This window comes from Semicossyphus pulcher, unplaced genomic scaffold (genome assembly GCF_022749685.1).
Source record: "Semicossyphus pulcher isolate SPU_LCO1_2020_fin unplaced genomic scaffold, fSemPul1.0.p SCAF_5, whole genome shotgun sequence".
Taxonomy (NCBI): Eukaryota; Metazoa; Chordata; class Actinopteri; order Labriformes; family Labridae; genus Semicossyphus; species Semicossyphus pulcher.
The window spans coordinates 30,360,904-30,375,435 of NW_027211726.1; the positions used below are offsets into that span (position 1 = coordinate 30,360,904).

Consider the following 14,532-nt stretch of genomic DNA (forward strand, 5'->3'; position numbering starts at 1 on the left):
TGCTCAGAGTGCAGAGATAATTGATTGCCCTGGATGGGTAGGAGGATGGGCCGGTGGGGGGGGGTGCACTTGCCACGTTGCTGTCTTCCTAAATAACATCATGTGGCCTGTGCGCAGACCACAACCCCCTCGCCAGACACAGTTTGTCACCTCTCGATGACAAATGACACGCATGGACAGATTGTTTACCCTCCCCCTTCTATACCACTCCTCTGCACCACCTCCCCCTCCATGGGGCAAAGTGTTTTTCCTGTGTTTAGACTGAGGTTCATGGACCGCCTGGTTCTTCCACTTTGCACAGAATTGCCAGAGCTTTGGGCGACCAGCTGTTCTCTTCAAGCGTACACTTTACAGCAGGTGTTCTTGTTGTGATCAGGATTTAAAGATCCTTTTTGTTTAGACACGACAGTAAGGTAATCCTCCCTCACTCACCTGGAGTTGATAGCAATAGGGAGAGTAAGTCTCTCCTAAAAAAGGCTGATAGGGTTGCTCCTGAAAAATGTTGATAATAGATGGTTAAAGAATGAAAACAGGGACAGATAGAAGGCCTGATTGTAATCACTGTCTGACAGGCCATTCTGTGCGCAAGATGGCCGACGTTTAGGGAGATTCGATCTGTAAACTGTGAATGAAAGAGAATCACATGTATCACACACAAGCCCCTTTCACACGTGCACTCCAGACCGTTTCAACTTCTGAAGATTTTCTAGAGAAGCTCTTTCAGGGACGGGGGTCTCATGAGGCAGGACATGAGGTAAAAAGTAAGCGGCTGTCGCAACTGCCGAACAATTTCTGCGTCGACCCTTGCAGCCAGAAGGTCCTGAGTCTCGGGTGTTTATAATCATCCTGTTATGTGTTGATCTTCTGGTTTCACACTGGTCACATGACATCTTCAGCCTTCCCACTTGCTGGCAGTGGATGTTCCTGACTGCTCAGTTCACACATCGGCTCACCCCGACTTCTTGCGGACGTTTTCCTAAGAGGCTGGCAGGAAAAAGTCTGCATAAAGTCGGGGTGGAGAATTCAGCTGTTTACGTCCAGACATGCAGCCCAACTGGACAATCAGGATTGCAGAGCATGTGTGAAGGGCCTTTACAGTATCTTATTTGACATAAATCAATATGTCTGTAGCACACATCTGAGGCGTTAGACAGTGACCAACCTTTCATCAATTATTATTGTTTATTGACTACATATCCTTGTTTTTTAAACTCACATCTTATTTTATTATAAGGCCACACTGGGTCCATCCATGTTTTGCTTGTGTGCGCTGTAGAGACGTGCAGCAGGTCTCCATTCAGTGTCAGCAGTCCTCTTAAAGTCAAGCTCCTCCCACTGCCCCCTCACTGACATTATAAACCATGATGACCGACAAGGTGAGGATCAATTCTCCGGTTGTATTTTACAGATTATTTTTGCTACATAAGAAGCAGGAAATACCTTTGAAGTCTGAGGGTAACTACAAGAATCCTGTGTTTCATTTGTTTAGGAAAACGTAAGCTCGCTTTGGTTAGTGTTTCTCTCCCTTCATTTTGTTCTAATGGAGAATAATTAACATTCCTGCTGTCCAAGAAATCTTCACTCCGTCTAATGGCAGTCGATGTAGCTGAAAGTACATTTCTATACATTTAATGGACATATAGGTCACAGATGTAGGTCAGAGTGTATGGAGTGATTAATGTCAGCACATTACCGCCGCCTCTCAGCAGTGACAGTCGTCCGAATGAGGCCACGGCCGACCCAAACATTCAGTCTAATTCTCTGAAATTGAAATCGACTCTTCTTTTATTTTGAAGCATTAAGATGATCGGATGATGCTGAGAGAGAACATGAGATGTGGGTGTGATGTGCCCTATATACCAAAATGAAACGTATACAGCATACGGACTAAATGTGAGGGACTCTCTGTGTTAGGAAGTACTGACATTTTTAGACAGGACCGCGGCTGCACATATGCTGCTTGTGTATCTGTACTGAATTATGTTGACGCAGTTAATGTGCAACATTTCAATCAAAGAGACTTGTTGAATTATGGGTAATTTTCTAATCTTTTTTTCCAGAATCGGTCTTTTAATTTAAGGGCAAGGTTTGTTCAGAAAGAAGAAGATCTAAGCAATGAGACGAATATTGTAAGAACAACAGAATATGTAAGATGTGATAAATGAATGAATGCATTTGTGCACACCGTCCGCGTCAGAATTTGTTCACGTCTCTGCACTACGCGTGTCACTGGAGGATACCTCTAGAGGGCATACCAGAGAGCTCAGGCCGTATGCAACAACCATATGTGCAGGATGTAAACAACAGACATGGCGACACTCAAGAAGGTTACTGTTACGTGTTTGTGTGTTCGGTGGACAGAACACAGCATCTGCACCGTCCCCACTCTGTTTCTCCAACATGTTCCTCCGTGCATGGACAGGCATGTTTGTCTCAAAAGTAGCCGTGGCAGTGACACATGGTACAGATGTGGATAATCGTGGACTTTTCATGTGCGTACTGCAGACTGCGTACACATAGCATTCATTTTGAAGGACGTGCACAGCCGATGCTCCAAACAGACGCAGGTAACGCGTGGCAGCCTTCATGCGCACCAAACACGTAGTTAAAAGCAAGAATATCTCCGGCTTTAGAGAGCCATGTTTAGTGTGAGGGTTTGTGGGAAATTAACATCTGCACAGGAATCAGTCGTACTCTCCAACTGACAGATATGCTCTTGAGTAAAGATGGAAAATAATTCCAATATTTCAGGATATAAAACATTGTTGATGATGCAGATCAGATATTTGAGGTTGAACTCCATCTAGGGTTAATACCTGATTATGGCGATAAGCACTATAATCTGTCAATATCATAACCCCTCTGACCGTCAACACGCTGAGCTGATGGTGTTTGAAAGGAAACAGCCAGATGTTGACATTAGTGCTCTCTGAGATAAAGTTGTGCCAACACATGGAGGTTTATCCCTGATCACACATCCGTCATGATGCTCAGAGATTATACAGTTCATAGATTGCACTGGGTTAAAAATAGTCTCCACTTATCAGGACAGTGGACTGATGAATGAGCGTGAGTGGATTTAACTCTTATTAGATGATCACAAACCAAACTGTTTAATTTTGTGTGTTCTAGTAGAGCCAAATGTAAGGAAGACTTTCTCACAGACTTTATGATGCCTTTTTTAAACCTTCACAGTAACGTACCACTGCTGTACACCTGTACCAGGAGTTAACCCCAACACACACTCTAATGGCGTCATCTCTGCCCATTCAACCATCGTAGTGCAACACAGGATCACAGACTGGCTTCTGTGCGTGAATGAAAATGATTTTACTGTAAACTAGGGCGTACGCTGCGTATGTTGTGTCGTCAGCCATGAAAGGTTTCAGGTGTCTCAGCGCTGCTCCTCTTCTTGTTATGTTAGAGGCCGTTCAGACCTGGTATCAACATGTGGACAGCCTTAACTACAGGTGTGAACACACCCAGGACGGATTGAAGACGCATTCAGATCCGATCACTCAGGCCACATACGGAGGTGGTCTGGGACGCATTTATCCACATACATCTGGTAGTGTGAACGCACATGCGTCCTGGGCCACATTAAGCACCGCCCCACACGTATCCACGGCAACGATCACATGGATACGGGAGATCAATCGCTTCTCTTTCCTGTCTGATTCAACATGTCTCCTCTGGGCGTGCAGCTGATCACAGGCGTGTGATGTTGGTGTGATCACGATCATGCTGCGTGTTGAGTAATAAAACTGGCTGGTTTGTTTGAATCTCCCGCTGTGACGGACTTCAAAGAGCTGCACCTAATGAAGCGGAGGACTCTGTGGACTCTCAGGGTGCGCTTTGCTCACAACATGAACAACAACCAGGGCTTTGTAGCAGCTCCTGCCTGTTTGCTACAGAGAGGGACCCTCTCCTGAGGGTTCTCAGCATGTTTATTTGAGATCTTTAAAATCATTTCTACAAGTAGTTTATTATTCAGTGCAAAGAGCCTTCTGACTGTCCATCTGCAACCATCTTTTTTAAACAATATGCGATAACTTAATTGGCTTGGGACCACAACATTGTATGGTATATAAGTAGTTTACTGGAATATGTTAAAGGGTCGAGGTAAGGTGGGCTGAGAAGGGGGTCAAAGTAGTGTAGGATTAGAGGGGGGTCGAGACTCAGGGAGGGGGCATATCTCGATGCCCTGTCTGATTCAGCATCCCGCCGTGGTTCCTGTGTTGAGATAGAGAAGAGGAATGGGTTTGGGGGAGGAAGGTTTTAAGAACTGAGACAAACAGGAGAGAAGGGGTTAGGTAGGCTTTTATATGTCCACACAGGTAACTGCTTTAGGGAGGCACAGGTGTGTGAGCTAACGAAACACAGGTGATGAAATTAGTGAGGGTGGTGTGGCCCTGTTCCTGAACCTCTGTTATAATTACTTCATTTAATTTGCTAATAGAAAAGTTTGTTTTTCATTTATTGTTACTCACCAAAATTGTGCGTTGTGTATTATAAACAAATTGAATGCATTTCCTTTCAAACACTTACTAACTAGCTAACCCACAGATTTTTATACCTCTGCTATGGCCACAGCCACGCCTGGAGGTGATATGTTTACAGGTCGTTGATTTAGTCTTTGCATTGTTTTAAACGTGATATCTCAGGAACGTCTGGAGGGACACAAACATCCTCGAGGACACAACAATGAACTGGTTAGACTTTGATGATCAAAGGTCACAATGAATGTTTTTTGGGGCCAAAAACTATTCGGTATTTATAACACAATTTTACACAAATATCTTAGAGGATGAAAATGATGAAGTTATGACATTTTCAACCCAAAAGGTCAAAGTTCACTGTGAAATCCTCTGACCTTCTTATCAATGCCATATCTCAGACACAGCTGGAGGGAATATCTTCAGATTTGGCACAAAAGTTTACCTGGACTCAAGGATGAACTGATTAGAGTTTAGTTGTCAAAGGTCAGAGGTCAAGGTCACTGACATCTAGTCCGCCTAGTCAGTCTAACCACTTACCAATCATTCTAATCAACACGTGACGACGTTTAATGTGCCTCAAAATCATTTCCCAGACTTTATTTTGCCCCTCTGACTTTTAATACCAAATCTTTAACCTTTGTTATGCAAACAGCTCCGATCTGATCTTACCCCAGCCACAGAAAAACACCAAAATATCTCCTAAAGGAACCTGATCAAGATAATCAATTAGCCGCAGAAATGGCACAACCCGTTGGAGAAGCACTTCAGTTTTTCACAGACACTTTTGTTTTCTCCTCTTTGAGACTTTGCCAGCAGCACTAAGCTGACAGAGTCTGAGCCGACAGAGTCTGAGCCGACAGACTGCAGGGAGAAACTTTCTGTCCTTATGCAAGGCTTCTTATTTTAAAAAAACTTGCTGCGTATCTTAAAAGTCACCAGAAAAATGCTTACAGCAGCAGAGTCGCTCCTCTGATTGTCTTTTATTTTGTTTCAGTCAACCAACATCCACATTTGCTTTCGACGATCAAGTCACCCATTTGCAAAGTCATTGCTGACGCTAATCCTAATCCTTTGTTCTCCTTCAGCTGTTCGAAATGACCGGAATAAGAAGAAGAAGGAGAGCCCAAAGCCGGAGCTGGCAGAGAGCTACGAGCTGACAGCCGAGCTGGAGACCATCATCGAGAAGATTCGAAAAGCCCATCAAGAAACCTTCCCCTCCCTCTGCCAGCTTGGCAAATACACCACGGTGAGTTCACTGTCCTGCGGCGCGCATTAAGACCTCTCCGTAAATATACATCCAGCACATCAAACATTTTTAAGGTTGTATTCTTTTTTAATTGACGCCTGAATTTATTTACAATTATATAAAAAAATGATTTGTGTTTTTGCTTTCAAGTGGATGCTAAATTAAGTGGAGATTGTTAATTTGTCTATAGCAAATAGAATAGATATAAATTTAGGTATGATGCAAATTAGCGACAACAGGCATTAATGGTAAAAATGTACAACTATTTACACTAGAACACCAACTAGAGACCAACTAGAACAGGGGTGTCAAACAAACAGTCTGTGTCCACTTTTCTCACACTTTAAAGAGTCATCCAGTGGGCCGGATTGGACCCTTTGGTCCTTAATCGTGGAATTCATGAAAGCAGTTGAGGTTCTTGTCGAGGCACAGATGAACTTTGCACTTTGAGCATTGAAAGAAAATCTGTCCGTTACATTTTGGGCGTTTGCAGCGTTGCCGCTCCCTTTCAACCACTGGCCAGTGACCCACAGCATCTGAACGCACCTCCTGTGTCGGAATAGCCTCAGCTGGACCTCGGTGTTTCTTCTTTTGAATCCAGTGAAGGCCGCCCCCTCTTCTTCTTTGACAGATCCTTGTCTTGCATGCAGAGTGCCTGTGCGATGGATATCCTGAAAGCAAGCGAATCCTTCTGCAGCTTTCTTGGAACACACAGTGACTCACAATCACGCCGATACAACAACCAGCTGTTGACAATCACCACATCCACAAAGAAAAAATAACCTGTGATAGTACTTTTTTGACCTTATGTGGATGCGGTAATATGCAATCAGTGCATCAAGAGCATCAACGCCACCCATGAACTGGTTGTACAAGCAGATGATGCTTGGGCACACATTCTGTTTCAACCTTCTATCCCATCTTTCTACGCTGGAAACAGGCTGAGCGCTGCTGGCAACGATTACTCCTCTGTTGTCAAACCATTTGACTGCTCTTACTACCACATTGTCTACAACAGCCTGTTGCTCTTCAAATGTCCCTCTTCCCTTCTTCTTCATCTCTGTGTCTGCACTGGAAGTGCACCCTTGCAGGCGATTTTGCCTCACAGTCCCGAGAGCTGGTATCCCCTTGTTTGCAAGAGCAACAAACAAATCCAAGGATGAAAACAAGTTGTCAAAGTACAGCAGGTGATTGACAGCACTACGGATAACTTGTGCAAGCCTCAGCACAACGTTTCCACTTGCCCCAATGTCTGGTTGTCCTGGTGCAGGATCAGTTTTCCCTGAAAATATGTCAAATGAATGCACCAGGCCTTTTTAGTCACAAAGCACAAATATTTTGTATCCCCATTTGTAGGGCTTCTTGGGGATATATTGCTTCAGACTTGATCTGCCTTTGAATGGCACCATTTGCTCATCAATAGACAACATCTGATCTTGAGGCAGAGCCTGACATTTGGGGAGAAGTGAATCAATAAGTGACCTGACTTTGAGAAGCTTATCACCGTTGTTGGGTGCCATGTTATCACAGAAATGGATGAGATGTTTTATTTCTTCCCATCTGTCTCGGGACATTACGTCAGCCACCTGCAGAACTCGACATTCACTGGACCAGTACATTCTTGACCTTGGTAAATTAAAAACACTCATGTACACTACAGTGCCAATAAACTGTTCCAATTCATTCTGATCCAGTTTGAGGGCATGTGTTGGATTTTGTTGTTTGCAATACAGATTGCTTTGTTCCACAATACTATCCAAATGATCAGCATCAAAAAAGTCTCTGAAGTATTGAATGGGCAGACTGATTGCATCAGAATCTGGAAGAGCACCTTGCCACACTGGAACGTCTCTTGCAGAGTTCTGTTGCTTCGCTGTCTTCCATGCTACCTTTTGTTTTTTTCTGTTTGTAGTAGCAGCAGCTGATTTCCCTCTTGCAGCAGAAGCACTGGTGCTAGGAGGTGCATCATGATTTCCAGAGTCTTCATCACTGCTCCTGTTGTCAGTACTCTCACTACTGCTGCTTTCATCACCTGGTGTAGAAAAAAGAAATCACTATAGAAAAGTGCAGACATTTTTATCTACATTATATACACATCATGTACACATGGTTACATTCACAAATATATGGACATATGTAAAAAACAACAAAAAAACTGAAACTCTACACATAATTATAACATTATTACTGCTGCTTTCATCTCCTGGTTTAGGAGTATAGTCATCATCGCTATCCCCACCGTCACTGAGACAACTGTGTTCACTTTCTTCTGGTGGAACCCTGGTTTGAATTACACCTGGTCGCTTCCCATAGAACATAGATGAATTCATTTTGATCTGTGTTAAAAAAAAAAGGGCAGAAATTGCATTTATATCCCAGCATGATCTTTTTATAATGATTATAGAACTTAACTATAATGGCATTTCCTAAAGAAAATGCATGTGAGTGCAGAAATCCATCTAAATACAGCATTATTTAGCATTAGCATTATGACCGGATGTAGCCATTATGGACAGATGTAGCGATTTCGCTACAAACAGAAATCTTCAAATTACATAGAAAGAAGAAAGAAGAAATATAGAAATAAGAACTCTATTCCAATAAATTAGCTGTATAAGCAAACAATAAGCTGGTACATATTTTTATCTTAGCACAACTTGCCTCATTTTCCACAATTTCTCCAAATTTGCAGCCTCCATATATTCGTTTTGCTATTGTCAGTACCAGATCCGTCCCGGCTGCCCGATCCGTTCTGCGCATGTGCATACTTATTCCTGCCCGATTTGTACTACACGTGTGAACGTTTGACGGCAGCAAGTCTTTTTTTTAATAACTTTATTAACAACACAATATTAGACAAATACTTTACACTGCAATACAAATAACAGTACGTGGCCGTTATTAGCCAACATAAAAGCACAGAAGAGTTGCACAACTGCTTGTTTTATTAACATAGATTGTTAAAAGAACTCTGTATCATACATACTAATTAGCTAATTTGGTAAAACTAGCTAATTTGACAGCCAACCCAATGACCCAACTCTCTAATCTAATGCTACACGTCAATTCGACCGCCAGCACACGAACACAACTCTCTCGAGTCGAGCGATGCATGTGTTGAACAGATCGGGCAGCCGGGACGGATCGGGTACTGACAGCTATCCACAGTGCTCGCTTCCATTAACCGGATGTAGGTCCCACTCCGACCGGTCCTACGAGAAACCAGTGCTTGCAAAAGGTTCCTAGGTACGTATTGAATATGCACAAACCAGGCATTGGGGGAATGCATACGCTATCTCGGCTGCAGTCTGAATGCAAGCGGTATGATGCGAATTCGCAAATTAAACTGAAGCAGCTTCATGTTATAAATCACTGTTTCTTCAACGCCTTTCGGGGGACACACTGGACGTCAGGAGGGGCTGCTAGCCGCACCGTTGCTACAGACGTTGGCTCAGCTTGTTTTGTAGGTCGGGATTCCTTCAGCGTTGAGCCCAAATATCCCCTGAAGCTTCCTCCTCTACAAAACAAACATGATTAATGCTGCTTAAAATAAAGCAGTTTCAGGTCAAATATCAGTGTATCTGATGCTATGGCTGCTAGCTAAGTTGCTGCTAAAGTTAGCTTCATGTTTCTCTGCTGTTCTTGTCTAAAGACGTGTGCCTAAAGATTGTGCCTTGAAACAGTAAGAGAGCAGCTCTTATGGAAAACTCTGTGCCGATGAAGTCAGCCCTGGCTCTGAGATAGTATCAACATACAAATATCACTTTTGTTGCAAAGGCGTCCAGAGGAATCATCCCTAACACACGCTGCATCATCAGAGAGATGACTGGTCTTTAGCCCTGATCGTTAACATGAACAGAGCTCTAATGTTCCTTATACTACATGACCCTGTTTTGCAGACTGCTCCATATGCTCCTTTCATCCAGTCCTGCAAACTAGCTGCGAGTGCAGAGCTCATAATGATAATCAATCACTCTTACTGTACTCTAAATCCCCTCTAATGCAGCTGACTGTCGAGGCAAATCCTCGCCAACTCTTCTTCTCCTCTCCATAGCTATTGATTGGACCTTAAGCCTGATGGGAAGACAATAAAAAACATGCATTATGATAGCACTGTGCCGCTAACACATCACGACTTCCAGCTCTATTCTGTGATGGATCCGAGACAGTAGCAGGGTTTCTTTGGCTCCATGTTTGCATGCTGCAACAGCAGGAGGAGAAACTAAAGGAGAGCTGTCGGGTCTGGAAGACGCTGCAGCTGCAAACATCAAACCCTCACCAGGGAAATGTTTTCCAGGCAGGCAGCTGCCCATCAGTCTGCTGCAGGCAGACACCAACTCCAGCCTCCAGGTTTTGACACGTCTGAGAAGTGGAATAAATGCGGCTAATCCAACTTACGTCATTATCTGCTTCCATAAATCAAAAGCGCATGCGGAAGCAGTGGATCCGTCCCCTGGTGTGTGACAGCGCTAAGCTGGGCGTCGTGAATGCTTGTCAGGGTTTGTGAGAGCTTTATTCCTTCTCTCATCTCCCAGCAGACGTCAAGGTTGAGAGTTCTGTGTCGTCCCTGAACCTCCCTCAAACCCTCAAACGTCGGGCCCCGCGCAAAACTAACAATCCATGAAAGGCCAGATATCGAGGGGAATGTAATCCATGCAGGACCTTGTAGGAGAATCTTGTCAGTTGGACACATCAGACCCTCCATTGTCGAGTCTCAAAGCGGCCGACTCGTAAAGGACACACTCATCTGAGTGACAGCGAGCTTTTCTTTCCCCTGAGGGACGCTTCTGCACTTGCCATGACTCGGTGCAAAAGTTGGAGGTCAAACAAGTGTCGAGGAAAAACCTCCAGAGCGAATACTTGACACTGTAAAACCGTTGTTCGGCTGAGTTTTGAGCTGCTTTGACAGGCGAGCGGTTGGAGCTGCAGGACGGCTGCATGTTTGATAGCGAGCAGAGATAGCGGCGCTTTGATTGACACGTAGGCACGGCAGCATTGTGCAGCGAGCTGACAGTGTCTAATGTGTTTGTTTTACAGATGACTTACATATAGATTACAGTGAGCGGTGATTGACACACAAACAGTCTTCTGTGCCGAGTGTTTGGGAGCGGATGGGTGGGGGGTGGGGGCTGCATGTGTAAAGATTTGGCGGTGATAGTTCTGGAAATCTCATGACACCTGTCAATCATGTAAAATAGTGTTTGTACTGAGGTAAACAACCCCGCTGAGCAGCCATAATGTGCTGTAATGCCTCTCTTGTTGCTGTGATGAAAATCATTCAATCACTGACAATAAACCCTCGGAGCGGAGATGCGTACGAGATGCTAAAGTGGAGCAAATTGTCACACAGTGCAGCGACTCGCTCTCCACTGTGTGCAGCTGCTGCTGTCGCTTCCATGTACAGTACGCCTCCATCTCCACAACTCTTTATTTTTCCCTTTTCAATCCCAACACAAAGCTGCTAATCGCTGCAACCCCTCCCCACTCCACCCTCATCCCATTCCCTCTCCCACGATACTTCCTGATTTTTACAAAATAAACAGTCTGCATTGAGCGGCTGAAAATAGGAGGACATAATAGCAAAAATCTTGCTCCCTGGTTGTGATATAAGCCAGTGTTTGCTGTTTGTTGGAGTGGCAGTAGGGCCTCAGATAAAGCCTTAATCTGGATCAGTGGTAATTATGCTTGCTCACAGACTGTGAGAAGTTCCTCATTATTACAAGCGATTGGATCCTGATGCGCCTTTTGAGTCCTTCTCGTCGGAAACAGAAGAGGAGCTCCCGCGCCCCTAGATTAGGTTAAAGCTCCAATTATGTGGTGAAATATTCAAATCCTAGTCTGCAGTGATTTAGGAGTTCATTGCCGGGTTAGTTGAGATAGCTGCGCGAGTGAGAGGGCTTAGCTCCACAATGAATAACGCTTCATTGACAGTGATGGTGATGAAAAACGAGCCTGGCACTTTCAAAGACAAAATAAAACATTAGCGCTCGGCGGCTGCAGGCGGCGGCTGTACAGTAACTCGGCCCCGCCTGGAGATATTAGCCACATTACAGTTTGTCCGTCGTCGCCATTCGTCACAGGTGCTGCCTGCTTTTACTGCCTTTTCCAGTTCTGCATCTGTACACACGAGCCTGCAGAGCGCTCGTTTCCACTCTGCTAGCTTCTTTTCTAATGTTGCAACTTGTCTAATTTGTTTTTATAAATGTTCTTAAATGAAATTAGAAATCCCGTGCAACCTCCTTGTTTCACTCTATTGAATTATGGGACTTGTGTAATTGACTGAGATTGCAGGAGGGTTGAAACTGCAAATTATCCTCCTCAGCTCCCCCCTTTCTCTTCCCTTCCCCTCTCCACCCAGAGGGAAGAGCAAGATAAGTTGCTTTAATATCAGACACCTCCACCCCCCCAACATATGTGCACTCTGCAAACACACTCTCTCTCTCTCTCTCTCTCTCTCTCTCTCTCTCATGTCTCTGTGCCTCCTCCCTCCCCATCAAACCGGACGTCAATCAGTGGAATGTGCGTCCGTAGTGCTGTTGTGTCGACTGCAGCTCGTTGTCTGTGATTTAAGCACGGCCCTAATGTGCCTCTCACTTAACCTCAGATCATATTTAATGATCTCTCTCTCCCTCCTGTTCTCTGTCTCCCTTTATCTCCCCCTCTCTCTCTCTGTCTCTCTCTCGGGTGGCCACACAATAGATTTTATTTGCTGGTGACAGTGTCCAGCAGCAGCCGCGCTGCTAACGGCCTCACAGTAACAACCTCAGGGGGATTGATGTGCTGAGGAGCAGAGGGACGCTCCGGCTGTCTGCGCTGGTTGCTGGCTGGAGGCGGCGGCTGTGTTAAAGCCGTCTCACACTGAAAGAGCTCCCCGGGCTAAGCTTAGACTGATGCTGAAGTGAGAGGACCAACATATTGAGTACATATTGGATTTTCAGTAAAGGATGTCATATTAGTTGCTTAGTTTTTTCCACCTGCTTATTTTTCTTCAGCAGCTTCAGGGCTGTAAAACCCGCCTCAGCGTCCTGCACATCATCAGCAGTCTGAGCTGTGTTGTCCAGAGATGATCTTTTTAACGGCTCCCGAAGGAAACTAGACCCATGAACTCTGCATCTCTTACCCCTTTTCTCGTGCTGGTTCGGGGACTGGTTCGACTTGCGAATCAACTCGGAACCAGTTTGTTTTTCCACCCGCTGGAGCCCGTGGAAGAGCCACGTCTGACGTCACTCTATACGTGGTCGCTTTTCCCAGCAGCAACTTTCCCTCACAGTAACCACAATGGCGGACTGCACGGCATGTTTGCCGTTGTTGCTCCTCTTTTCGAAATCACATTAGATCCCAAAGACAACCTGTCCAACACATTTGTGCTACTCGTCATGCTTTCCATGGACGGTGACCTCTTAGGAGAAGAAAGGTAATGATCCACCCATTTTTATTCTTAAGAAGACTGAATGTAAGATGTTGTTAGCCTCTCTGCTAACCCTCTAGCTCAACTTAGCTTGTTATTTAGCATCAATTAAACAAACTTTTTACTACGTTTTCCAGGGAGTGTACACGACACCAGAGTTCTTAAACTCTCTCATCTTGATGCCCTCAGCGACGGGGAGTTGCTGGGGCAAAACAAAGTGACCATCTCCGGCTGTGATGTTGGACCTGATGGGTGACCCGCCGGCGTTCCCAATGCGAGATCGGCTCATGAAACCTTTTTCAGATACTGGCAGACTGAAACCGGCTGTGTACTTCACAACAGATGTTAGGATTACAGCACTGATGGTTTCAAATAGATATCTTCTTATTTCTACACGAGCGGTTAAATCCACGCAGAAGACAGAACACTAACATGCAGTTAAATCAAACACTGCAATGGCAACTTTTATTAAGCATGACAGTTTTTGGCAGGTGTAAACATTGGGCAGCTAAAGCTCAAGGAATTACATAAAGCATGAAGTCATTGGGGAGATGTAGCTAGCCTCGCTAATGTTTCTTTTATTTGTTGTAATATTTAACACCAACTCTACTGCTGCAGGAAAACGCTGTTATTAAAAGGAGTACTGTTGACAATGTAACATTATTTTTATGTATTTTGGGTATAAATGAGGAATGGGTACAAAAGGAATTGCTTCCATAGATGGCTTCAGCCTGCAGCTGCAAAATGGGCTGTAATGGCTGCAACATAAAAGGAAAGATCCTTTATTTTTTAACCAAACAGCTCTTACATCACTGCCTTCAAATCCACCACGACTCCTTTCACAAAAATAGTCATTTAACTTGGAATAAAGCGTAACTTCAGATCCACCGCAACAAAATGTCACAAAAAAACAAACCGGTCGAGGTAGTTGTAAACGAGCTAGCTCTGTGTTTTTCAATGGAGTCTGTTTGCTTTAAAGAATTTTAAATTTGCACAAACGTTTCTGGTTTTATAAAAAAGAGTGTTACTCTAAGAGAAAGGTCTGTCTCTGTAGGGATCCTATCTTTGAGGCTGTCAGAAGCTTAGAGTTACAAGTTAGTAACTGGATCAGTCAGTCTCCCATTTGAGATGTTGCAATCCCACCAATTCATGCAAATTCAACCCATTGCTGCAACTTTTTCTTGACACTACAGTCTCGGCACATATCTCGTCGTGGATATCTCTAAATGGATGAAAGAACGCCACCTTCAGCTCAACCCATCCAAGCCTGAGCTCCTTGTCATCCAAGCCAGTCCCTCTATGGAACCACAGATCAATATCCAGCTTGGACAAACTGAACTCATATCCACTAAGTCTGCCCGGAACCTGGGCGTCACAAT

At 44.5% G+C, this 14,532-nt stretch overlaps 2 protein-coding genes across 4 annotated transcripts in view; one reads left to right on the forward strand and one right to left on the reverse strand.

The window, feature by feature from the left end:
* Window positions 1–14,532, forward strand: part of LOC138608410 (retinoic acid receptor beta-like) — a 96,852-nt gene that overhangs the window by 52,769 nt on the left and 29,551 nt on the right. For all 3 annotated transcript variants that reach the window (XM_069680988.1, XM_069680989.1, XM_069680990.1), the window contains exon 4: window positions 5,585–5,745. In XM_069680988.1, the coding sequence (XP_069537089.1) occupies window positions 5,585–5,745 (161 nt within the window). The remainder of the gene's footprint in view (window positions 1–5,584; window positions 5,746–14,532) is intronic.
* Window positions 6,130–13,442, reverse strand: LOC138608545 (piggyBac transposable element-derived protein 3). Its single transcript, XM_069681150.1, is given in 4 exon segments — window positions 6,130–6,340; window positions 6,342–6,518; window positions 6,520–7,777; window positions 13,307–13,442. Coding segments are annotated over 4 exon segments (1,782 nt in total).